The sequence below is a fragment of the Ranitomeya imitator genome, chromosome 7 (assembly GCF_032444005.1).
Source record: "Ranitomeya imitator isolate aRanImi1 chromosome 7, aRanImi1.pri, whole genome shotgun sequence".
In the NCBI taxonomy this organism is placed as follows: Eukaryota; Metazoa; Chordata; class Amphibia; order Anura; family Dendrobatidae; genus Ranitomeya; species Ranitomeya imitator.
The window spans coordinates 87,440,453-87,468,362 of NC_091288.1; the positions used below are offsets into that span (position 1 = coordinate 87,440,453).

The 27,910-nt window shown below is 43.7% G+C and overlaps 1 protein-coding gene across 2 annotated transcripts in view; it reads left to right on the plus strand.

The window, feature by feature from the left end:
* Window positions 1-1,509: 1,509 nt before the first annotated feature.
* Window positions 1,510-27,910, plus strand: part of FLACC1 (flagellum associated containing coiled-coil domains 1) — a 68,055-nt gene continuing 41,654 nt past the window's right edge. For both annotated transcript variants that reach the window (XM_069733594.1, XM_069733593.1), the window contains exons 1-7: window positions 1,510-1,600; window positions 4,635-4,745; window positions 6,266-6,343; window positions 10,128-10,185; window positions 15,400-15,533; window positions 25,234-25,293; window positions 27,269-27,362. In XM_069733594.1, the coding sequence (XP_069589695.1) occupies window positions 4,657-4,745; window positions 6,266-6,343; window positions 10,128-10,185; window positions 15,400-15,533; window positions 25,234-25,293; window positions 27,269-27,362 (513 nt within the window). In that variant the 5' untranslated portion in view covers window positions 1,510-1,600; window positions 4,635-4,656. The remainder of the gene's footprint in view (window positions 1,601-4,634; window positions 4,746-6,265; window positions 6,344-10,127; window positions 10,186-15,399; window positions 15,534-25,233; window positions 25,294-27,268; window positions 27,363-27,910) is intronic.

Below are 27,910 nucleotides of genomic sequence, written 5' to 3' on the forward strand. Positions count from 1 at the left end.
CCCGCTGCCTTGGGGTCATCCTTGATTCTGACCTTTCATTCACCCCCTACATCCGATCATTGGCTCGCTCTTCTTACCTGCATCTCAAAAACATTTCTAGAATTCGCCCTTTTCTTACTTTCGACTCTGCAAAAACTCTTACTGTTTCACTTATTCATTCTCGTCTGGACTATTGTAACTCTCTACTAATCGGCCTCCCTCTTGCAAAACTCTCCCCGCTCCAATCTGTCCTGAATGCTGCAGCCAGGATCATATTCCTCACCAACCGTTACACCGATGCCTCTACCCTGTGCCAGTCATTACACTGGCTACCCATCCACTCCAGAATCCAGTACAAAACTACTACCCTTATCCACAAAGCACTCCATGGCTCAGCACCACCCTACATCTCCTCCCTGGTATCAGTCAACCACCCTACCCGTGCCCTACGCTCCGCTAATGACCTCAGGTTAGCATCCTCAATAATCAGAACCTCCCACTCCCGTCTCCAAGACTTTACACGTGCTGCGCCGATTCTTTGGAATTCACTACCTAGGTTAATACGATTAATCCCCAATCCCCACAGTTTTAAGCGTACCCTAAAAACTCATTTGTTCAGACTGGCCTACCGCCTCAATGCATTAACCTAACGATCCCTGTGTGGCCTATTTAAAAAAAAAAAAAAATGTTCCTCGCATCATGTTCTCATACACTTTATGCAGTATTAGCCCTCTGTGTCTGTACTGTTACATACTTAGGCAGATAACTGGTTCATGCAGCTTTACATGAACACCTGAGCCTTACACTATGGCTGGTCCGAATAACTAAAGCAATTGTTATCATCCACCTCTCGTGTCTCCCCTTTTCCTCATAGTTTGTAAGCTTGCGAGCAGGGCCCTCACTCCTCCTGGTATCTGTATTGAACTATATTTCTGTTATGCTGTAATGTCTATTGTCTGTACAATTCCCGTCTATAATTTGTAAAGCGCTGCGGAATATGTTGGCGCTATATAAATAAAAATTATTATTATTATTATAATGTACTTTTCCCACATACATATCTGTGTATTCTTTATATATTACTGCAAATATAATTCATTATAGTTTTCTTGCTGACAAATTAAATAATATTATTATTCTATATGGTTGGAATAAATGTCAAGTATTGAGATGTCCACTTTTTAGGAAATTAAACATGTTCGTTGGGTTTTGTATTTTATAATTCTGTCAATTGGATTAGACAACGCTCCGTAGGTTGCTCTTGTGTTTTCGCGATTAAATACAGTGGATCACAATGAGCAGATATGGATTCTTGTTATAATACAAACATTAAAATACAGGTTTTGTTTCTGAAATAACTGAATATTAATAATAATTATGATTACGTACTAGTTATAGTAATGCTTTGTTTGATTAGCCACACCTTTGGCAATCAAGAGGTTAAAATCAGTCAATGTGAAAAAGTTTGCCATGTGTGAGGCTACGACCAGTCAGGTGAGGACGTATTGTTCCTATGGAGATCATGTAAACCTAAACTGCTCAAGAGGCTTTGGAAATCTTAACAACCAGACAGCGAAGTGGAGGTCCGGGAGCGCACGATGTGCCCGAGGCTGCGTCTGAGGTCAGGAGTCCGGCTATTCTGCTCATTTCTTTATGGAACATTTGAGAACTGATCACTTTATAAAGAGCTTTTTCTGCACATTGCTACTTATTTGCGGTATATTTATTTTTTGTTTGTTTTACTCCCTTATTTAGCGCCATTAATTCCGCAGCGCTTTACAGACATCACTGTGCCCATTGGGGCTCACAATCTAAATTCCCTATCAGTATGTGTAGGTAGTTTGGGAGGAAACCGGAGAATCCGGAGGAAACCCATGCAAACACGGGGAGAACATATAAACTCCTTGCAGATGTTGTCCTTGGTGGGATTTGATCCCAGGACCCCAGTGCTGTAAGCCCGCAGTGCTAACCACTGAGCCACCGCGCTCTGTATATGACTGTATCTTGGATGTTTATTGGCTAAAATTATTAGAAAATTGCTTTATTATATAAATTCAATGTATAATTTGTAAAAATAGATTTGTTTTGTGATGCCTATAGCCCCCAATACACCTTGTAGAAATAGAAAAATAATCAATGAATAAGGATTAAATTGTGAAACGCGTATGCTAGATTTGCACATTTTTTCTACCCATTTTTTTAACTCTTCAATAAAGACTACTGAATTTTATTCAACACCCTGGATATTTTTCTATTTCTACAAACTGCTTCCTACCTGCACTGCAGGTTTCCTTGCGTGGTATCCATTGAGAAGGTGAGCTGATATTTTTCTCTTTTTTTCCCTATACACCTTTCCCTAATATTGGCTGAACCCCTTGATATTGATATAGTTGGCATTTACTGTCCAGTCTGTCCAAGGAGATGAGGATCCAGCGTGTCCGATTTCGAAATGCTGATCCTTTTGTTCTGTAGAGACCAGGAATCTGGCGATATCTCTCTGATGGGGAACACGAGTGATCGGTTGATCAAGCTCTCCTGTATATGGGAAAGATAACCAAGGTGGCTGAAGCATCATTCGTATGACCGGCCATTTATTGTATATGGTGGGCTTTAGACTTCATTAAGACATCAGTGATTTTTCTTATAAGCAAAAAATTCAGGGGGCTGGATCAGATTTTCAGTAGTGTTTTGTCAGTCACAATTTTTTACCACCGATCACAGCTGTAGAAAACTTGAGACAAGCCCTTTCTCTTGTAAGGATCATTAAATGAACAAGTTTAGTGGCCAATCAGTTCTCTATCACAAGGTTCTCGCCTTTATTTACTTGTACGGTTACAAAACAACTTGCAAACAGTACAGGTGTAATTCAGGGGGCGGCAGCCACCCAACATTCATGTCTTATTGGAGCTGAAGAGGGGGTCCAGCACCCTAAAAGGGGTTACGTTATATCGGTGACACAGGTTTTTCAACCACATAAGATTGAATCTTTGTTCCTAGGGAACTTTTTTCTGGTCTTAACCGCCATCCTCTAATTTTTAACATCGGTGTCATCTTTTTTTGTTGTTGTTGTTTGTTTGCTTTTCAATGCTAAAAAACTGGTGGAGTTTCTTCTAGCAAACAAACACAAAGGGGAAGCAGTAGGGTGCAGCTAGGATGCCATCAGCTGTCCAAGCTTTTCGCTGGCCCACAGTCTTGAATCAAAAACAGACAAGTTAGTTTTTGTGTGTTTTGCAGGCTGTGGACATCAGAATAGCCACAAGCTATTGATACGTGTTTTATCCTTGAACATTGGGTTAAACATGTATGTGAAAACAGATGTCTGATTGAGGCTGAAGCTGAAGTCTCATGCAGATGGATCCTACATATGGTGTTACTGTATATATGGGGCCACGTGCATTGCTGTATCAAAATATGATGGTAAATGTCTCCATCGTTATATATTAAAGAGAAAACATTGGACGAGTGTTTAACATCAACACATTCCGTTCTACTAGAGGAAGACCTGATGTGTGAACTTACGGTAATGGGAACCGGTCATGTGAAAAAAGGCTTCTAACCTGCAGATATGGGGTTAATCTGAAGGATAATAATATTCTGGCCCCGTGCCACCAAAGCCTGCAGATATGGGGTTAATCTGAAGGATAATAATATTCTGGCCCCGTGCCACCACTGTTCATAATGCCCGGCTACTGGGAGGAAATTAATTTTCTCTCTCCCTGGAGCCTCATACTTTCGGTTACAGAGGCGCAGCGTCAGCCACTAGAACGATGCCATGGTGCTGACTGACAGCCATCTCTGTGCTGATGCGCTGCTGAGTCGGCTGTCAGTCAGTGCGGGGTGGATGTGGTTACAGCCGCCGCTCACTAAGTACTGAGCATTGACTAAAGCTGTGTCAGCTATGACTGACACCGGCTGGAGGCTGCCAGGAGGAATAAAGTTAATTTCCTCCCGGCTGTCAGCCTTTCAGTGTGGCGTCCACATGGCATCAGAACGCTATTAACACAGATTAACCCCATAGTCCCAGGTCAATGGTGTTTTTTTCCACATGACAGATATCCTTTAAGAGATAGCTAGCTACCTTTGTGCTATGGATCTATTTTATGCATGATATCAAGGGCTGAAATGGAGACTCATGTTCATAAAATTGAGAAAGCTATTTCATTTTGATTACCAAATTGCAATGGGAAAGATTTAAGTTATGACTACATGTTAAGGCCATGTTCCCAAAGGCAAAACACTACTTTTCTTTAGTTGCATTTTTTATGTCACTGCACCAAAATGTGCAATAGCAATCTGCTCTGATTATCACATTGTCACTTTAAAGGGAACCTGTCACCTGAATTTGGCGGGACTGGTTTTCGGTCATATGGGCGGAGTTTTCGGGTGTTTGATTCACCCTTTCCTTACCCGCTGGCTGCATGCTGGCCGCAATATTGGATTGAAGTTCATTCTATGTCCTCCATAGTACACGCCTGCACAAGGCAATCTTAAAATAGTATTCCTCATTTATACACACAATGGCTTATTTTGGAAAATCATATGAAAGGACAGGTAAGGTTTAAAAGCAAAGCAAAAAAAAAAAAATTATATCCGAAATGGAATATAAATATTACAAGGGCGTGTCGTGTATCTACTCTTTTTTATTTCTAATGAAGGTGGAGCTGAAAGCATCCTGTTATGGCCTATACTGGGTTTTCTTTCAATTATGAAACTAAGAATGGAAACTATCCAAAAGAAAAGCACAGTGGGAACAGACACCGACCACGGTAATACCTTCTAGTGTGGATTTAAACTGTCATTCTTTTCTATTTAACTCCATCTGTGTGCAGACCAAATTTTCAAAACCTCTCCATTTATTCAGTATGTGGAGAAATACACCACTTTTAAACCTTGGCTGCTATCAATGAGGGTATTAGCTTCTTTCCCTGCAGATGATGGCTGTTATTCAGCTATCATCTGCCTCTAACAGAAACTTGTGGAATGGAGTGTAGCCTGCAGCTGTTAACCTATTAAATCCCGTTCACAATCTGTGACCGCTGCATTAACAGTACGTAACCCAGGTGGACACGCTTGTTCTAACCACCCACCAGCGCCTCAATTATATGACCGTGGACTGGAGACTATATAATACAGTGAGAAGTCGAAAAAAAAAAAGTAAAAAAAAAATGAATATAATAAAACTTAAGTCCGAATCACCATCTTTTCCCCCATTAAGAAATATAAAAAAAAAAAATACATATATGTGGTGTCTCCACGTCAGTAAAAGTCCAATCTGTGAAAATAGAAAGTCATTTTGTACTTCCTCTACTAACTGTTCCCCTCTCTTTTTTTCTCTATTTTCTAATTTTCTTCTTTATCTATCCTTTCTACAAGACTAACTATTCTTTTGAATAAACCCACTTACCATATTTCAGGTCCCTTGTCAGTTTTTCTTACATTTTGACGGACAAATTTATTTTCATTTAAAGGAAGGGAATCGGTCATGTAAAATAATGTTATTAACCTGCAGATATGGGGTTAATCTGCAGGTTAATAGAGTTCTGCCAATGTGTGGCCTCCGCACTGAGAGCCCCATCGTACTGAGAGCCCCACTGCCGGGTGGAAATGAGCTTTATTCCACCCAGCAGCGTTCGGCTTGCCGCCATCACTTTGGCACGGGTTCAGTCACCGCTCTGTGTGTAGAGCGCAGCAGCTGTAACCGTTCCTGCGCCACTGACAAACAACTGGTTCTAGTGCTGAGCAGCTGTCAGTCAGTGTCGGGGGTGAGATTATGGCCACCACTTTCCATACGCAGCAGTGACTGAAAAAGTTCTAGTGCCGCCCCCATGTCTGGAAGCCGACCGCTGCCAAGGGGGAATAAAGTCCATTTCCTCCTGGCAGTGGGGCTCTGTGCCGGCCCTGCAGACTGTAAGGACACTATTAATCTGCAGATTAACCCCATATCTGCAGGATAATAGCATTATTTTGCATGACCGGTTTCCTTTACTTGATGCTTATCAAAATTATATTTATGTAACCTGATGTTTAATATCATTATCTTAAATTCTGTAATGAAAAAAAAAATCTAAAACTTCTGGTGAAACATCTTCTGCTCTTGCTGGGATTCATGCAAGTGTTTGCTAAAAAAAAATGTTTTCTAGGGAAATGCGGTTCTCTAATCTCATTGTGTGCTGCAGCACTCCTGACATGGAGACCATCCTGACAGAAATACTTGATAAAGAAAAGATCCGTATTATATCAATGAAAATGGTGCTAGTAATGCATCTAAAATATTCTTTTTATACAGGACATCTCCTCCAACATTTACTCCTTTCCAGGATCCTGGAAGAGAGCTGCTGTCTGCCAAATCATGCTCTCATGCCAAGTATGTCCATTAGATCACCTCTTTATTGCATTATTATTATTATACATTTATATAGCGCCATTTATTCCATGGCGCTTTACATGTGAATGTATGATTTTTTTTGTCTGTATTTTGTCTTTGCTAAACCATTTATTGAAAGGGAATCTGTCAGTAAGATCAGCCCTCCTAAACCGTCTATATAAGCATGCAGGTCATAAGAAGATGAATAAAATAGTTTGTGATCTTATGTCTTATTCCAGAGAAATCCACGTTTTTCTTTTATGTAAATGAGCTGCTAAGATCTAGGGCATAGATATAGAACATAGATTTCCCAGAGAATCTGCCTCCAGAGCTTATTTTCTATAAAAAGGGACATTGCCAGTATAAGATGTAATGACTGACACTTTGCTCTAATAATCACCTACAGCTGTGCAGTGAGATCAGAACTAACACAGTACAGAAGAGCTAAATCAATACTACAGAGCTAACAGTACAGGAGACCTAACACAGTACAGCAGAGCTAATTCAGTACTGCAGAGCTAACTCAGTACCGCAGAACTAACTCGGTACCGCAGATCTAACTCAGTACCGCAGAGCTAGCTCAGTACCGCAGACCTAACTCAGTACCGCAGACCTAACTCAGTACCGCAGAGCTAAGTCAGTACCTCAGAGCTATCTTAGTACAGCAGAGCTAACTCGGTACCTCAGAGCTGACTCAGTACCGCAGAGCTTACTCAGTACCACAGGGCTAACACTGCGGAACTAACACATTGCAACAGAAGTGAATTTTGTCCCATTATAAAGGTTTGCAGCAGCACTTATTCTGTCATAGTGCTATCAACTCTGCTGCTGAGCCATTATAACTATGTACTTATGTGAACTATATGTACTATTGGGGCTCTCTATGTAGGAGAAACAGGACATAAACTGAGAGAAAGGATGAGGTCTCACGGCCACATAATTACAGATTAAAAAAAATAAAAAATTACCAGTGGCCAAACATTTCCGTGGTCCAGTACACAACATAAACAATAAAAAAGTTGTCATATTAAAAGGCAATTTTAAATTGAAAAAAACATCGGAAGATTTGGGAATACAAACTTATTACAGTGTTTGATTCCCTCCACACAGGACTAAATCTATCAGGAAGATTTAAGAATTACTACAGAATCTGAGGAATCTGCTCCAGAGACATTGAGAGCACCAGACCTCTGATCTTATGATTTTACTAGGATATTGGAACTGTAAAACTGTCACACCACTAATCTAATCAAATTAAGGATTCATTTTCTGTTTGTTTATGTAAAAGTTAATTTATTATACCATGCCTGTTTTTTTTTGTTTGTGTATATATATTTGTTTTTCTTCAGAAACTTTGTTCTACCATGCATGAGGAAGGGACTCACTTTGTAACATAATTTATTTTATTTTTGTTAACCATTAAAAGGTTTTCATAACTACAAGATTATCTTGCTTTTTCCACTGAGAGTATTGTTTTCTCAACTGGCTAACACAGTAGTACCAAACCCTTTTTTCTTTTAACTTGATTATAATCAACACAGTGCAGCAAAATTGAACCTTGTATCATTACAAATATTTTTGCAGTGATGTCAGCTCTGCTGTACTGCCCCTCCAAACACACGCTGGCTGCTTGTGAAATTGAAGCTAAAGCACTGAGAGGACACCTGCAGTCAAATGTGCAACAGAAGTGAACATTACAGTGTTAGCTCTGCAGTAGTACAGTGTTAGCTCTGCTGTACAGTGTTAGATAGCTCTGCTGTACTGTGTTGGCACTGCTGTACAGTGTTAGCTCTGTTGTACTGTGTTAGCTCTGCTGTACAGTGTTAGATAGCTCTGCTGTACTGTGTTGGCTTCTGTTCAGTGTTAGATAGCTCTGCTGTACTGTGTTGGCGCTGCCGTTCAGTGTTAGCTCTGCTGTACTGTGTTAGCTCTGCTGTACTGTGTTAGCTCTGCTGTACTGTGTTAGCTCTGCTGTACAGTGTTGGCGCTGCTGTACAGTGTTAGATAGCTCTGCTGTACTGTTAGCTCTGTTGTACAGTGTTAGATAGCTCTGCTGTACTGTGTTAGCTCTGCTGTACAGTGCTAGATAGTTCTGCTCTACTTTGTTGGCGCTGCTGTACAGTGTTAGCTCTGCTGTACTGTGTTAGCTCTGCTGTACAGTGTTAGATAGCTCTGCTGTACTGTTAACTATGCTGTACAGTGTTAGATAGCTCTGCTGTACTGTTAGCTCTGTTGTACAGTGTTAGATAGCTCTGCTGTACTGTGTTAGCTCTGCTGTACAGTGCTAGATAGCTCTGCTGTACTGTTGGCGCTGCTGTACAGTGTTAGCTCTGCTGTACTGTGTTAGCTCTGCTGTACAGTGTTAGATAGCTCTGCTGTACTGTGTTGGCGCTGCTGTACAGTGTTAGATAGCTCTGCTGTACTGTTAACTATGCTGTACAGTGTTAGATAGCTCTGCTGTACTGTTAGCTCTGTTGTACAGTGTTAGATAGCTCTGCTGTACTGTGTTGGCGCTGCTGTAGAGTGTTAGATAGCTCTGCTGTACTGTGTTAGCTCTGCTGTACAGTGTTAGATAGCTCTGCTGTACTGTGTTGGCTTCTGTACAGTGTTAGATAGCTCTGCTGTACTGTTAACTATGCTGTACAGTGTTAGATAGCTCTGCTGTACTGTTAGCTCTGTTGTACAGTGTTAGATAGCTCTGCTGTACTGTGTTAGCTCTGCTGTACAGTGCTAGATAGCTCTGCTGTACTCTGTTGGCGCTGCTGTACAGTGTTAGCTCTGCTGTACTGTGTTAGCTCTGCTGTACAGTGTTAGATAGCTCTGCTGTACTGTGTTGGCGCTGCTGTACAGTGTTAGATAGCTCTGCTGTACTGTTAACTATGCTGTACAGTGTTAGATAGCTCTGCTGTACTGTTAGCTCTGTTGTACAGTGTTACATAGCTCTGCTGTACTGTGTTGGCGCTGCTGTAGAGTGTTAGATAGCTCTGCTGTACTGTGTTAGCTCTGCTGTACAGTGTTAGATAGCTCTGCTGTACTGTGTTGGCTTCTGTACAGTGTTAGATAGCTCTGCTGTACTGTGTTAGCTCTGCTGTACTCCATTATTTCTCATCTTACTGCAGAGCTGTGTGTCAGTATGAGAGCAAATTATCAGTCTTTACATGTCACACTGGTAACTCGCCCTTTCATTTAAAATAAACCCTGGGCAGTTTCTCACAGAGATTTATGTCCGGCCCATAGCTCTTAGCAGCTCATTTGCACATATCAAAAACGAGGAGTTCTCAGAAGAAAGACAATAAATCGCAGACATCAAGGTATCATTTCATTTAGCTTCCTGTGACCTGCATGTCTATATAGACAGCTTAGGAGGGTTCATCCTACTGACAGATTCTCTTTATTAAATTAGGGTTATATTCACATCTGAATTTGGACATTCCTTTGGTGGTCCATTATTTTGGACAGTAAAAATAGAGCAGCATGCAGAATTATTCTTTATTTTGTCTTTTATTTTTTTTAAATCTTAAAATATTAGCAAAACATTATTCCTGCCATCAAAATTACAGAATCTTCAACTTTACCCCTGCAGACCCCATAATAAGCCAACAGGTTTGTTCTGCCCAGTGCTATGGATTTTGTCACATACAGAAGCTATGATGCCAGTGTGAACAGACTATAACATTTTTACTTTTTTTCTTCCTCGTTCAATTAATTAATATTTTACCTCTGCTTCATTCATCTCCTAATGTTTTTATGTTGTTAAGTTTTTCCTTTTCTTTTCTTTGCATAGACAATGGACATGTCCAAGACTTTCTGGCTCGAGAACTAAAAGTCGAGGATGCGCTGACGTTAGTGTGATTACTTCTACTCCTCATTATAGTATGATCATGGATCTTATCTCTAGAGCTCAACACATTACACGACAATGACACGTGGATCTAATTTCATACGTTCTTTTTGTAATGTATTATCTGTTTCATGATTCTTAAATGTTTGCAATGTAATATAACTACACAAATATTTGTGTGGGTTTTTGTGTTTTGAGTTAATGGGCACATCCCTTCTCTAAAGGATAAGGCTGATTTCACTTGTCCGACATTCATGGTCAGAGTCCAGACTACAATGTCCAGGTGAACTGACCCAACTCAGCAGTTTCATCTATACCAATGAGGCTATTGAGTTTGGATCAGAAGACCTACTGCCATTCTGGACATCACGGCCTATTCTCGTACTGTGAATGTCTGATGTGTGAAACTGACCTTAGTCTGATCACTGGGGGTCTCACCTATGGGGCCTTCACTGATAACTTGAGCTGGGGGCTTTGAGCTCCCTATTTTTCTTCATTTTGAGGGTCTTGAAAGAAACATCAATCAAGCGTGTACTCTGTCGCTCCTTCAAATGTCTATGGGGCTCATCAAAGCAGTAGATGTTGTATTCAGATATTTCCATTAGTCAAATAGCGCAGACCCTCGGCATCCTCAGCTGTGGGGAGTTAGAACCTTAGGAAGGGACAACATTCTCCAGAGTTGAAAATATTAGGAAATGTTCCCTTTTATTTGCCAACCTCTTTTGGATCACCAAAGATGTACTGCAGAAGGGCATTATGTAGCTTTTGTTCTCCGAAATGGATCCCTGAGAACTGAAAGCAGACTGGTACGTGTTGCCCCTGACTGCATACGTACAGAAACATGATACTGTTTTGCAGCCATTTTATTAATCGTAATAATTGGAGCACGATAAAGTTTCTCTATGTTTAGCATGTACAAACAGTGCAGAATTTCACATAATAACTACCTACATGTAAGTGTACCCAGATCACGGCCCACCTAGAATATAGAAATGTAATTATGTTTATATGGTAACACACTGTATACACAATTAAGCAACCTGACAATATAATACTATAAGCCATACGGTAATGTACTTGCTGCATTATGCAATTCTTGCATGGGTAAATAGCTCATTGTTCGCAAATTGTCACTATTCTGCTCCTATAAGTCTCGTATTACTGATTGACTGTAATTTATAAAATAGTTTTGGCCACTTTCACACAATATTATTCTGTATTTCTGTTTATAAGCCACAATCCAGAGTTGATCCAAGACTTGGAAGAGGGGCAAATTTTTCCATTACAGTAAAGTTATCATTTCTGGCTGCAGCTTCCAGATACTGATACTAAACACCGATATGACTTGTACCTAATCATGGTCTCTTATGGTCATCATTATGGATTATCAATAATTTCAGATTCGTATTCTATAGGCTTTACATTATATTATATTTTTTCTGCTATATCATGAATGTATAATTACCCCTACTACGATCTTTTTCGCAGTGTCCTATTTATATTGGTCTATGTTATCAATAGGGATATTCTTAGGGATTGTTTAGGGCTCAATCTTCATTGAGCAGGGGGCACCACTGTCAATCAATTTAGGATGCCAACCTCTGCAGCTAGGTAGGGTCTCACATTAGGGCACTGTAGTGTCATAGGATATTTTTTCATATTTATCCTACCTTCCCGATATTGTGAAATTTATGCAATCTGCTGTGTCCCGAATTAGTATCTATTGTGTAATTGTTGATTTATTATTGGTCATTTATTGGCAACGATCACATGTTCAGTATTCGGACAGTCTTTCACATCAGTATTTGTAAGTAGGGATTAGCGTACCTGAATGGTAAAGTTCGGGGTCCATTATGAACATCTAGTGTCTGTGCACAGACCCCGACCACAGACTTCTCCCTGAAGTCCATGTTACTGTTTGAGTTCGGCAGTCCAAACATCCAGTGTTTCCCATGTTGTCACCTGTGTGACACCGCGAGAAACACCATCTCTGATCAGAGCGCTGAGGTTCCCACGTTGTCATACAGATGACAGCGTGTGAGCCAACAACAGTGACCGACAGCAAAAAGGTTACTGTCGGTCACAGACATCAGATGATCAGAGTACTACATGAAGCATACAATGATGATAGTATTCATCAGCCGGAGCCTGTGCAATAAATAAACAGAATTTTAAATAAATGGTATGGGGTCCCCTCTATTCTTGATAACCAGCGCAGGCAAAACAGACACCTCAGCCCTCAACTGTTATCGTTATCTTGGATGGTTATCAAAAATAAAGGGGTCCCCACACTGTTTTTTTTAAATTACTTAAATAAATAATTTTAAAAAACTGCATGAGGTTCCCCCCCCCCCCCCCCCTATTTTTGACAATCAGCCAAGCTAAAGCAGACAGCTAGGGACTAGTATTCTCAGACTGGTAAGAAGCCATGGATTTTGCGTTCTCCCCCCACCAAGCTAAAAATAGCAATCTGCATCCGCCCCAGAAAAGGCACATCTATTTGATGCACCAGTTCTGGTGCTTTACCCAGTTCTTCCCACTAGCGCCATAATGGTGGCAAGTGGAGTAATATTTGTTGAGTTGATGATCAAGTTCTGAGGTTAGTAATGGAGAGGCATCTATAAGACACCCCCATTCCCGAACCAAACTTTTTTTTAAAATGTTTGGCAGAACCCGACGGACCCGAACATTCACCGGTAATCCCATCATTATTTGAAAGCCAAAACCAGGAGTGGGTGATAAATGCAGAAGTGGTGACGTGCAGCGTCGGACTGGAGCACCTTGGGCCCACCAGAGAAAATCATTCTTGGGGCCCACTATGTAGCTACATAGAAATAGATACAAGACCACCAATTGTGCGGTAAAAAGCGCTAATATCAGGGTATAATATAAAGTAGTACACATCTTAATTATGTAGCAAGGGTTGGGGTAGCCCCCTTGCAGAATATAATGTAGCTCCCTCATAAAATATAATGCAGTCCCCTCTCATAGAATATAATGCAGCACCCCACAAAATATAATGCAACCCCCTCAGGTATAACGCAGTCTCCACCATAGAATATAATGTAGCACCTCATAGGGTATAATGCAGCCCCCTTCATATAGTATAATGCAGCCCACCACAGAATATAATGCAGCCCCCCCATAGAGTATACTGCAGCCCCCTCATAGGGCATAATGCTGCCCCCTCGTATAGTATGATGTAGCCCCCCCAGAATATAATGTAGTCCCCTGAGAGAATGCAGCCCCACTACAGAATATAATGGAGCCCCCCATAGAGTATACTGTAGCCCCCAGAATATAATGTAGTCCCCTGAGAGAATAATGCAGCCCCACCACAGACTATAATGTAGCCCCCATAGAGTATACTGTAGCCCCCTCATATAGTATGATGTAGCCTCCCATAATATAATGTCCCCTGAGAATAATGCCGTCCCCCCACAGAATATAATGTAGCCCCTCACAAAGTATAATGCAGTTCCTCTCCACCCCCATAATTGTCCTCATCACTACCTCCATCATTGCCTTCTCCCCCACCACCCCATCACTGCCCATTCCACCACCTCCATCATTACCTCTTCCCCCACCATCATTGTCCATTTCATCACCTCCATCATTGCCTCCCCCCACCACCATCATTGCCAATCACCTCCATCATTGCCTCCCCCACCATCATCATTGCCCATTTCATCACCTCCATCATTGCCTCCCACCACCACCATCATTGCCTCCCCCCACCGCCATCATTGCCCATCACCTCCATCATTGCCTCCCCACCATCACTGCCTATCACCTCCATCATTGCCTCCCCCACCATCATTGCCTATCACCTCCATCATTGCCTCCCCCCACCGCCATCATTGCCCATCACCTCCATCATTGCCTCCCCACCATCATTGCCTATCACCTCCATCATTGCCTCCCCCACTATCATTGCCTATCACCTCCATCATTGCCTCCCCCACCACCATCATTGCCCATCACATCCATCATTGCCTCCCTCGCCATCATTGCCCATCACCTCCATCATTGTCTCCCCCACCATCATTGCCCATCACTTCCATCATTGCCTCCCCCCACCGCCATCATTGCCCCCCCCCACCGCCATCATTGCCCATCACCTCCATCATTGCCCATCACCTCCATCATTGCCTATCACCTCCATCATTGCCTCCCCCACCATCATTGCCTATTACCTCCATCATTGCCTCCCCCACCATCATTGCCCATCACCTCCATCATTGTCTCCCCCCACCAATATCTTTGTCCTTCACCACCACACACACACACACCACAGCTCAACGCAGCAGCAGCTCATCACACACACAGCACAGCTCACTTCAGCAGCAACTCATATCACACACACAGAGAGCACATTTCACCTCCCTGCAGCAGCAGCGCATCCCGGCAGCTTCTTCCTCAGCGGCAGCTTTCTGTCTGAAACAACGCTCTGGATGATGACGTAATCCAGCTGGGCTGTCTCAGACAGGAAGCAGGACGCAGGGAGGTGAGCTGCGCTGTGTGTGTCTGTGTGCCTGTGTATGTGTGCGGTGCTTTGTGTATGTGGTGGGGCTTCACATGCGGGCAGTGTTAGCTGCAGCCTGCGGCTAACGCTGCCCGCTATTAAAAAGAAATTGTATTCATGCCTCTCCACGCCCATAGGGGCATGGGGAAACGTGAATATTCATTTTGCTTTAGCAGCGGGGACAGGATCCTGTCTCCAGCTGCTGCTACGCTGGCGCAGGGAGGGCCCCTTTGACTCATAGCCACTGGCTGGTGGCCCCTGGAGCAGTGGGGGCCCTAGTCAGCTGCTGGCCAGTATGCCAGCAGGTGTCAGTGCCTGGGCCCACCGGAGAATCCTCCGGTTCTCCGGTGGGCCAGTCCGAGCCTGGTGACGTGTTTCTATTATACTTTTCCCCTGATTGTTCCACTCTTGGTTTTGGCTTACAAACACTGATGTAAAATAATGACCACATACTGATGGTGTGACCGTGGAAAAACAGCCAGTACTATTGTGATGAATCACGGGTGTGGTTTTAATATAATCTAATAAAATTAAAGTTTTAAATGTTTTTTTTTTCTTCTTTATTCTGTTTTAGCCCCCTGAGGTTTTAAATATTTTTTTTTTATACTAAACACTGGCCATAATACGGCCATGTGAAAGTGACCTTTAATTTATTTTGCTTGAACTTACACAGGTCTCCTTCATTTTCAGACTGACAATTTCCAGGTAATATCACCTGGTTATAGTTTTAAACGCTCCAAGGACTATATTGAAGTCAGACTTGAAGAGCAGGTTTTTAAGAGTGTCAAGACACCAGATGACACAGGGCTGCCACCAAAGTCCAGGTAATGTGGGAAAAATTAGAAACTTTTTCAATTTAGCTTAAAGGGAGTCTGCTGGTGATTTTGACCCTGTAAAACTGATGACAGCGTTAGATATGAGAGTTGTACGGTTGTTTTCTATCTGGCGCACACCGCCTCCTGTTTTCTTGATATTCCCTAATGTTGACATGCCCTTTGTTTTTCGCAGTGAGTGTTTTATGTCTCAATAACTTTTGCATATTCCAGATTTGTAATAATTTCACTTATGTTGTTGTTTTTTTACATTTAAAATAACTTTGTCAGTACATTTAAATTAACATTAACATTTCTGCTTTTTACATGCATTTTTTTCAGCACACAGCAGGATGCAGACAGACTGGGGCTGAAAACACTGGCCCACGGTCCACACCGTGCCCACCCACTGTCTCCGCTGTCTACCATGGTGGGTAGGAGGGGAGCAGCATCGGCGGAGCTGCGGGTCACAAGAGGCTGGAGCACGCTGCTGCGGCTAACTCCAGGCCCACTGCTAAATAGTAATGAATATTCACTGTATTCCACGCCCATCTGCGTGGAGGGCAATGAATATTTATCTTTAATAGTGTCTTGGTATGATTGGCCCCAGGGCCGGCGTCAGCACCCGGCGCACCTGGGCAAATGCCGGGGCCCTAGAGAGAGAGGGGGGCCCACTCATGCTGTCATAGATACAGCTGGGAGAGCAGAGCAGGAGAACATGCTCTCTCCGCCCACAAAGTCACACTGGCTGAGTTCTCTTAACCCCTATGTGCCAGCTCTGACACAAGCATCTTCTCACTCAGTCAGTGCAGCCAGGCAGGCACACATAGGGGTTAAGAGAACACAGCCAGTGTGACTGTTTGTGGGCGGAGAGAGCCCCTGGCTGGCTGCAGTGCTGAACTTATTATCAGGCAGATTCCGGAGGAGCTCCATCCTACCAGGTCCTGAGTGAGTGCAAACTAAAGTATCCAGCAGTGGTTGGACTTGTGGCTCAGTCTGCTGCTGTCTGTCTCCGCTGCCTAAAAATGTGGGTGATGTCTGGAGGAGGAGATGGTGGAGAGCAGCCTGCAACCTGCAGCCGCCCAGCTCACCCAGAACCCCAGAATACATGCATTCCTCACCAACCTGCACCAGTGGGGTAGGAAGAAGCTTAACCCCTTCCCATCTGTATGAAGGTTATTGCTGAACCTTAAAGATAACAATCCGACCCGCATAAATGGGGTTAACCAGATGCCAGGAGGAAGGGGAGCTGCTGCCATGGATGAAACTGAGCTGTGGGCTGTATGTTGGGGCTCTGTGGCCCCAGGCTGGTGACTGGAGGGACTCTGCCCAGTGCTGGCATGTGGGTGATTTCTGCGTCTCAGCTTCTCTCCTCCACATCACACTGTGCAGTCACTGCAACATTGGTTGTCTCTGTCCAGGTCCCAGCAGCTGCCACTGCTCCCACCAAGGACATGGCATCACTTAACCCTTCCCCTGCGGCCACCGGCAACAAATCCACATTATTCCTTGATTAAATCAGGTTCCAACCCAATAGAGGAGCAGACATTTCCTGCTGCCATTAGGGTCCGGGAGGGGGTGACATTGGCTGCCCTGCTACTCTGTAGTGGGGGGTGACAAGTGTAACATGGGGTAACGATGACGGAGAAATGCACAGGATAATAGTGAGCGCGACAGAGGGCAGTGTATAGTATGGAGCAGTCAGGGGGTGGGCTGCAGGATCCCCCCATACTGTACATGACTGCTCGGGACAGGGAGGCGTTTAATGAGCTTCTAATGACAGGGCACTAATTGGGTCATTAGGGTTTGTGGAAAGGATTCAGTATCAGGTCCCTCATTAATGCCCGAGCCGCCTGTTACTTTGTAGCACAGATCTGTTGGGGCCGCAAAACCAAACAACGTTGTTTATGTAGAAAAGTCTTTGTTTCATAGAAATACTCAAAACAGAAAAGCACCTCTCCTGTATATATACACACTGCACAGCACCTTTCCTCCTGTATATATACACTGCACAGCACCTCTCCTGTATATATACACTGCAAGCACCTTTCCTCCTGTATATATACACGGCACAGTACCACTCCTCCTGTATATATACACTGCACAGCACCTTTCCTCCTGTATATATACACTGCACAGCACCTCTCCTGTATATATACACTGCACAGCACCTTTCCTCCTGTATATATACACTGCACAGCACCTTTCCTCCTGTATATATACACTGCACAGCACCTCTCCTGTATATATACACTGCACAGCACCTTTCCTCCTGTATATATACACTGCACAGCACCTCTCCTGTATATATACACTGCAGAATTTACAATAGCTGTCACTCATGTAAGAAGTGAAATCTGGCATTGGACTATACATTTCTCTGCCGTATCTGGGCATCATAAATCGGGGTATTCGTTAAAGGGGGGGGGCCCACTGAGACTCTTTCGCCCGGGGCCCTCGAAAACCTGGAGCCGGCCCTGATTGGCCCCCATCTCCGATCTTTGTATGCATGTCCCCATCCTTGTGATTGTCCCCCACCCCCATCCTGGTATGCATGGCCCCATCAGAAAACATTAAAAAAAAAAAGTTACACTTACCTTCCCGGAGCTCCCTTGCAGCTTCCTGCTCCGTTGCCAGCAGCTGCTTTATGCTTGTAAGCAGCATATGGCATGGACAACATGCGCTGCTCACAAGCAAGGCTAGGCTGCCAGAATACTCACTGCACTGCACGCCGGGACTGTGCACGCAGAGAGCAGTGAGTATTCATTTCTCTTAAATCGCGGCACTCGTGACCGCCGGCAGCAGCAGGAAGGCTCCGGCTGACACTGTGCGCGCTACTCTCGGCGTGCAGAGCAGTGAGCATTCCTGCAGCTGTGCTCTGTTTGTTAGCAGTGCATGACATCCCTGCCATATGCTGCTAACAAGCATAAAGCAGCTGCTGGCATTGGAGCAGGACGCTGCAAGGGAGTGCCGGGAAGGTAAGTGTAATGGTTTTTTTTTATGTTTTCTGATAGGGCCATGCATACCAGAATGGGGATGGGGACAATTATAAGGATGACGGCCATGCATACTAGGACGAGATGGGGGCCATGCATACCAGGATAGGGATGGGGCCATGCATACTAGGATGGGATGGGGCCATGCATACTAGGACAAGATTTGGGCCATGCATACTAGGACAAGATTTGGGCCCTGCATACCAGGATAGGGATGGAGCCATGCATACTAGGATAGGGATGAGGGCGATCATTCCTGTCAGGATAGGGATGAGAGGGACCATTCCTACCAGGATAGAGATGAGGGGACCATGCACATCAGGATTGGGATGAGGGGGCCATGCATAGAAGGGTAGGGATGAGGGAGCCATGTGTATGAGGATGAGGGGACCATATATTCCAGGATAGGGGATATTAAGTACAGGATTGACCACATTTTTTGCTTCAATTTTTTTTCTAATTTCTTCCTCTAAAACCTAGGTGCGTCTAATGGTCCAGTGCGTCTTATAATCCCAAAAATACGGTATATTCACGCTGACTGCAATAGTGGAGGAGGTGCCTCAGGCCTCTTCCTCCACCAATCAGCGTGTGAAACAGCTGATGTGATGACGTAATTTCATCGCATCAGCTGTGTACTGCGGAGAGTCAGCGCAGTAAACAGGGAATGGGACCGAGGTGAGTATGTGGTTTTTTTTGTTTTTTTTTTTAGTTATTTATGTACAGTGGGTATGGAAATTATTGAGACCCCTTTAGATTTTTCACTCTTTGTTTCATTGCAGCCATTTGGTAAATTCAAAAAAGTTCATTTTTTTCTCATCAATGTACACTCTGCACCCCATCTTGACTGAAAAAAATAAACAGAAATGTAGAAATTTTTGCAAATTTATTAAAAAAGAAAAACTGAAATATGACATAGTCATAAGTTTTCAGACCCTTTGCCCCTTTGCTCACATACTAGCAGGTCGGAGGGTGTTATATTCTGTGTGTGGATGGGGACATTTTTTGAGAGCATCAAACTATATAATGGCCATGAATGGGGTTCTGTGTCATGGGTGAGAACACAATCGGATTTAATGGGGCACAATTACTCAGTACATTCTGCAATACGTCTTTCTCCCGATTTAAAAAAGTTGGGAGATATGACCTCATCTATTATGCTGAATATTTACACACACCACACACACAGTGGGGAAGTAGGGAAATACGTATTTAATACACTGCCGATTTTGCAAGTTTTCAAACCTACACAGAATAGAGAGGTCTGCAATTTTTATCGTAGATTCACTTCAAGTGTGAGAGACAGAATACAGAAAAAAAACTGAAAATCACATTGTATGATTTTTAAATAATTAATTGAATTTTGCTGCATGAAATAAGTATTTGATCACCTACCAACCAGCAAGAATTCTGGTTCTCACAGACCTGTTAGTTTTTCTTTATGAAGCCCTCCTACTCTGCACTCGTTATTTGTACTAATTGCACCTGTTTTAACTCGTTACTAGTGATGAGCGAATATACTCGTTACTCGAGATTTCCAGAGCACGCTCTGGTGACCTCCGAGTATTTTTTAGTGCTCGGAGATTTATTTTAGTGCTCGGAGATTTAGTTTTCATTGCCGCAGCTGAATGATTTACATTTGTTAGCCAGCATAAGTACATGTGGGGGTTGCCTGGTTGCTAGGGAATCCCCACATGTAATCAAGCTGGCTAAGAGATGTAAATCATTCAGCTGAGGTGATGACAACAATCTCCCAGCACTAAAAAATACTCGGAGGACCCCCGAGCGTGCTCGGGAAATCTCGAGTAACGAGTATATTCGCTCATCACTACTCGCTACCTGTCCACACACTCAATTAATAACACTCCAACCTTTCCACCATGGCCAAGAATAAAGAGCTAAGGACACCAGGGACATAATTGTAGACCTGCAAAAGGCTGTGATGGGCTACAGGACAATAGTCAAGCAGCTTGGTGAGAAGGCAACAACTGTTGGCACAATAATTGAAAAATGGAAGAAGTGCAAGATAACTGACAATCTTCCTTGGTATGGAGCTCCATGCAAGATCTCGCCTCGTGGGGTAAGAATGATTGTGAGAAAGGTCCGGAATCAGCCCAGAACTACACGGGATTACCCGCTGAATGACCTGAGGAGAGCTGGGGCCACAGTCTCAAACATTACCATTAGTAAGCCATTAAATCGTCATGGATTAAAATCCTGCAGGGCATGTAAGGTCCCTCTGCTCATGCCAACACATGTCTATGCCCTTTCGCCAGTCACCATCTGGATGTTCCAGAGGAGACGTGGGAGGTCATGTGGTCAGATGAGACCAAAATATAACTTCTTGGTATCAACTCCACTTGCCGTGTTTGAGAGAAAGAAGGATGAATGCAACCCCAAAAACACCATCCCAACCATGAAGCATGGCGGTGGAAACATCATACTAGGGGGGTGCTTTTCTGCGAGGGGACAGGATGACTGCATTGTATTGAAGGAAGGATGGACGGGGGTCATGTATTGCTAGATTTTGGCCAACAATCTCCTTCCCTCAGTAACGTCATTGAAGGTGGATCATGGCTGGATCTTCCAGCATGTCAATGACCCGAAACACACAACCAGGACAACTATGGAGCGGCTCTGTAAGAAGCATTTCAAGGTCCTGGAGTGACCTACCAGTCTCCAGATCTGAACTCAATAGAAAATATTTGGAGGGAACTGAAACTCAATTATACCCAGCGACAGAGCCAAAACCTGAAAGATCTGGAGAAGATCTGTATGAAAAGATGGGCCAAAATCCCTGCTGCAATGTGTGCAAACGTGGTCCAGAACTATAGGAAACGTCTGACCTCTGTAGTTACAAACAAAGGTTTCTGTACCAAATATTAAGTTTTGTTTTTTCTTTTGCATCAAATACTTATTTCATGCAATATAATGCAAATTAATTATGTAAAAATCATACAATGTGATTTTCTGGATTTTTTTTAATACTCTAAACTTTAATGTCTTTCACAGTTGAAGAGTACCTATGATAAAAATTACAGACCTCTCTATTCTTTGTCGGTGGGAAAACGGGCAAAATCGGAAGTGTATCAAATACTTACTTTCCCCACTGTATATGTATATACTATAATCTTTTTGAACGGGGACTTTTGCTATGAGGTCCAATAAATTTTATATATGCTTCTGTAGGATCTATCTCTTTAAAAAAGTTTTTTTGCTAATGTAAAGATGCAAGTACAATTATATATTGCATGTAAATCAGTAGCGTAGCTACTAGGGGGGGCAGATGGGGCCATCGCCCCGAGCCCGATGCTCAGAGGGACCCCACCCAGAGCTACGCTACTGTAACTGTATTGGCGTGCACAGCGCGCCAATACAGTTACATTTTGCGGCAGAGCAGGGAGAATCGTTCTCCCTGCTCTGCCGCCCTGCCGCTATGGGCCCCAGAGCAGGCGTGGGGGGGGCGGGGCGGTACCAGCAGTGGGCCCCCCGCCTGTCATCGCAGGGTCAGCTGTATTGGCATCTAGCCAATACAGCTGACCGCATTGATGAGGGAAGGAGCACTGCGCTCCTTCTCCCATCATCCCCCTGTCAGCGTCTGACGTCACCGACACTGACAGAAGGCGCGATGATGTCACTGCCCGGCGCCCGTGGTCCGAAGGTGAGCGGGAGCAGCACAGGAACCAGGAAGAAGAGAGGTGTGAGTATTTATTGTTTTTCTTAATGGGAGCTGCCTTATACTACAGGGTCTGCCTGTAGGGGGGAGTGCTGCCTTAGGCTATGGTCACGCTATCAGTAATTGGTCAGTATTTCACATCAGTATTTGTTAGCCAAAACCAGGAGTGGAACAAACAGAGGGGAAAGCTATAATAGAAACACATCACCAAGTCTGTATTTTAGACCCACTCCTGGTTTTGGCTAACAAATATTGATGTGAAATACTGACCAAATACTTATAGTGTGACCGTAGCCTTATACCACAGAATCTGCCTGTGGGAGGTGCTGCCTTATACTACAGAGTCTGCCTGTGAGGGGGTGCTGCCTTATACTAGAGAGTCTGTCTGTGGGGTTTGCTGCTTTATACTGCAGAGTCTGCCTGTGGGGGGTGCTGCCCTATACTACAGGGTCTGCCAGTGGGGGGGGGGGTGCTGCCTTATACTAGAGTCTGCCTGTGGGGAGTGCTGCCTTATACTACAGAGTCTGCCTGTGGGAGGGTGCTGCCTTATACTACAGAGTCTGCCTGTGGGGGGGGTGCTGCCTTATACTACAGAGTCTGCCTGTGGGGGGGTGCTGCCTTATACTACAGAGTCTGCCTGTGGGGAGTGCTGCCTTAGACTACAGAGTCTGCCTGTGGGGGGGTGCTGCCTTATACTGCAGAGTCTGCCTGTGTGTGGGGGGGTGCTGCCTTATACTACAGGGTCTGCCTATGGGGTGCTGTCTTATACTACAGGATCTGCCTATGGGGTAATGTCTTATACTATAGAGTCTGCCTATGGGGGGCTGCCTTATGCTATAGAGTCTGCCTATGGTGGTGCTGCATTATACTACAGAGTTTGCCTATGGGATGCTGCCTTACACTACAGAGTCTGCCTATGGTATGCAGTCTTATACTACAGGGTCTGCCTATGGGGTGCTGTCTTATACTACAGGGTCTGCCTATGTGGTGCTGTTTTATACTACAGCGTCTGCCTATGGAGTGCTGCCTTATACTATAGAGTTTGCCTATGGGGGCTGCCTTATGCTATAGAGTCTGCCTATGGGGGTGCATTGTACAATATAGAGTAGGCCTATGGGGAGTGCATTATACTATATGAAGGACTATCTTGTGCATTATACTATATGGAGGCTATCTAGGGGCCCCTCATACAGTGTGGAAATAAGTGAGGGGGTCATCTTACAGTGTTAGAGCCATGAAACAGTTTGGAGCTACTAAGGGGGTCAGTATAATGTGTGGGTGGTACTATACAGTGAGGGGGCATTATACTGTGTATATTTGTATGTTCTCCCCGTGTTTGTGTGGGTTTCCTCCGGGTACTCCGGTTTCCTCCCACATTTCAAAGACATACTGATAGGGAATTTAGATTGTGAGCCCCATCGGGGACAGTGATGATAATGTGTGCAAACTGTAAAGCGCTGCGGAATATGTTAGCGCTATATAAAAATAAAGATTATTATTATTATAAGCATCATACTGTGTATAGGGGAGCTGTAAGGGGGGAGACTCGAGACATTATTCAATGTTAAGTGGGCACTTATTGTTATAGGGGAACTCAGTTTACTGTGACTATCAAAGGGGCACACAGGGCAATATTACGTTCTAGGGGACAAAATATGGGCACTGTTTTCTAGGGCATTTGCGCCCAGCATTACTATATTCTAGAGGGTTGCTTTAGAATTTAGAGGGCACAGAGAACCACACAGGAGATGCAGTAATAGGGAAACATACGGCAGCAGCAGCTCAGTATTGCGGTATCAGGGGCAGTAATAGGGACACATACGGCAGCAGCGGCTCAGTATTTGGGGTATCAGGTGCAGTAATAGGGACACATACGGCAGCAGCGGCTCAGTATTGGGGTATCAGGGGCAGTAATAGGGACACATACGGCAGCAGCGGCTCAGTATTTGGGGTATCAGGTGCAGTAATAGGGACACATACGGCAGCAGCGGCTCAGTATTTGGGGTATCAGGTGCAGTAATAGGGACACATACGGCAGCAGCGGCTCAGTATTTGGGGTATCAGGTGCAGTAATAGGGACACATACGGCAGCTGCGGCTCAGTATTGGGGTATTATTATTATTATTATTTATTTATATAGCACCATTGATTCCATGGTGCTGTACATGAGAAGGGGTTACATACAAGTTACAGATATTACAGTAAACAAACTAACAATGACGGACTGATACAGAGGGGCGAGGACCCTGCCCTTGCGGGCTTACATTCTACAGGATTATGGGGAAGGAGACAGTAGGTTGAGGGTTGCAGGAGCTCCGCTGTTGGGTATCAGGTGCAGTAATAGGGACACATACGGCAGCAGCGGCTCAGTATTGGGGCATCAGGTGCAGTAATAAGGACACATACGGCAGCAGCGGCTCAGTATTGGGGTATCAGGTGCAGTAATAGGGACACATACGGCAGCAGCGGCTCAGTATTGGGGTATCAGCAGGATGAGGAGTTTGTGCAGGTTGGGAATAGATGGTGATGGCTGAAAATATGAGGCGTGAAACGTGTCTTTGTTGTTTTCTCTGCAGCCGAGTCGTGGCTGGAAGAAGTTGTCGTGTTAGTCTGGGCCAGATGGAAAAGACGGGAAAAGTGACGACTCCATCAGAAAGAACGTCAGCGGTAAGTCACCATCTGTAACTGTGCTGTGATCACTTATATATTCTGTAGGACTGGTATCTACCACTAACATATGGCTGTAATATCGATATTGGTCTTTATATAGAGATTATTTTCAGTAACATCGCTGTCATCTGCTGAGGTTCTCCTCCAGTATTAGGGTGCGTCACCCAGTTGTAATCAAGGTTACCTGATTAGGGGCCCACTCAGAAGCTTCGTCCCCTGAACCAAAACCCTAGCTACGCCTCTGATGTAAATCTATGGTATAGCTTTGCAACCAGCAGACTTCCTCTTTGTGCTATCTGAGACATCCATGTAAATGCTCAATATATGAAGGTATTCTTCTGTATGATGTTACTGCTAATTGTACCTTCCACAGATATGCCGAAGAAGAAGATGTGCAGAAGCCAAATAAGAGAGAGAAATCAGTCAAGGGAAGGTAAAAAAAAAGTTTATATAATAATGAACCTGTGCAGTTGTGCCAACTTCTTAAATGTCTTTTCAATAAACTTTGCAAGATTCAATAGAACAAGCATATAATTTGAGAGAACAAAAAGTTGTGCACAACAGCACTGGAGTAGTCTGAGCTTTGTGCTATTGAATTTCTGTAAACTTAAATTTTTTTCTATAGAATAAACATAAAACATTTGGTAAATACACGGAGAAAGCCACACACATTTATTGTGAGTAAGTGGAAAAACTCAAGGCGCTATTTGACAAACATTAGTATTTAAAGGGAACCTGTCATGAGGATTTTATACTTCAAACTATTGGCATGTATGTACAAGTGCTTTAATAATAATTAAAGGGATTCTGTCTCCAGGAGTTGGCTTCTCTTCCTAAGCCAGAGACCCTGATTCCATTGATGTGTCACTTACTACGCTGCTTGCTGCAGTTTTTATAAAATATTTTTTTCATTTGCTGTAGATCTACGAGTTCTCTGAATGCTGAGTTCTGTATAATCCCACCAGCGGCATAGTGACCACGGTCGCAGTGGTTGCCACCACCACAACTGGGCCCATGAGGGTGAGGAGCCCCCTGATGTCAACCTCTATTTTAGCTGGATATGCCTCCTTGGACTCACATCTAGCTAAAGTGTATTGCAGCGCACGAACTCTCTGGGTACATGCGCCACAATACACGCTGCCGGCAAATTAGGGGCCAGCAGCTGTCGTAAGCGTGCCCATGATTGGGGGCACATGGCAGCTCCCGTTGCTTGGACGCTGAAATCAGAAGACTGCGTGGCATGGGAGCAGAGGGAGCGGGAGTAGGAGCGTTTGTTTTGTTTTTTTTCTGTGCCTTGAGCAACAGTGGGGCCGGCAGGATGGGGGTCATATGCCAGGATGGGGAAAATATGGGGAAAATATACCAGGATGGGAAAAATATACCAGGATGGGGGAAGATATACCAAGAAGGAAGAACATATACCAAAATGAGGGTACATATACCAGGATGAGGGACCATATACCAGAATGTTTGAACATACATCAGGGTGGGGGACATGTGTACCAGGAAGGGGACCATGATGGGGGGGAATATATACCTGGAAGAGGCCCAGGATGACATTATTACATAATAGGGGAGGGAGGAGCAACTCTTATGTCCATATTGGAATTATAACACTAAAGGGTCCCATATATCTGACCAACATGCAGGGGAGGGTGGGGATGTCCAAATTTTGCAGCGGGGCCCATCTGATTCTAGTTATGACACTGAACCCCGCCCATACCACTGTCTGTGTGCACTGCAGATGGCCAGAAAACTGGCAATCTGTGATAGGGGTGGGGTTATACATAGACTTTGAACATGAATATGGCAGCAGGTTTACTGCTCCTCTAGTGATATCTCCTACTGGTGAAACATTGATTTTAACAAAATTACAGCAAGCAGCCTAGTAAGTGAAACATCACAGGAATCGGGGTCTCTGTCTCTACATAATGTTGCTCTTATTGCTCTCGATTAGGTGGCAAAAACCTGGTGACAGATTCCCTTTAAATATATAACTTGTTTTTAAAAATTAGTTTTAACGTTGAAATCTTATGTGAATGAGTTGCAAGTGCTTCGAGGTGGGACTTTGCACTTGCAGCTCTCTTGGTATTTTGGGAAGCTGTATAACTTTTCTATCATATAAGAATAAAGCTTAATTAAAAGAATGCTGGCAATCCCCTTTGATAAAGAGAGTCTTTAATTTACTTATATTAATCTAATCAAGTAAGTGCTATTGAACACTACAAACCGCATCCAACACCTATTTAGGGTGCCATTAAGAGCAAGACCTGCTCTCTTATGGCAGCTGTGGCCAAGTGTGGAATATCTCTGCCAAATAGCCAGAAATACTGCTGACTGTTGTAGTAGTAAAGTAGATAGTTTGAGTTAAAAGCTGCAGATCTCATATATGATCTTTGCGCTTGCAGAGGAAATATTGTGGAAGATCTACAGGAACAAATTGCTAAACTAACTGCCCTGCTGGAGCAAGAGATATCAGAACATGAGCGAACCCAGAAAAAAGTAAGTATGGTAAATGTTTTATCTTGAGTTTATGGCAACTATACGAGTTATATACAGCCTACTGTAAAGCATATTAGAAGTCACTAAGCACTCTATACATTGAAAATAAGCAGTCTATATACAGTATGTATCATACATTACATATTAGTGTAATTACTCCCCTCCCTTATTCAGAATGACATATACACTCCACCAGGGGTGTACATAGAAATCATGAGGCCCAATGGTAAAAGTCATATTAGGGCCTCCCTCCACGCCCCAAATAAATATTCATCAGAGTAAAAGTGCAGTCGCAGAAGAAACTCCTCAATATTTTCCAACTCCTCCCAACTTTAAAAGACCGGGAGAGTGACAGATATTGCAGCATCTACACAGTAATTATGCCCCTATTGAAGTCCCATAAAGAAGCACTCCTCCTCCTCCCATCAAAGTTTGTATCCTCTTAATATATTGCAATCATATTACATAGCACTGTGTACTTACAATTGCTCATTTTGCTTTTCTACCCAGTTAATTCTTCTCTTTTCCATTAGGTCTGGGGCATGACA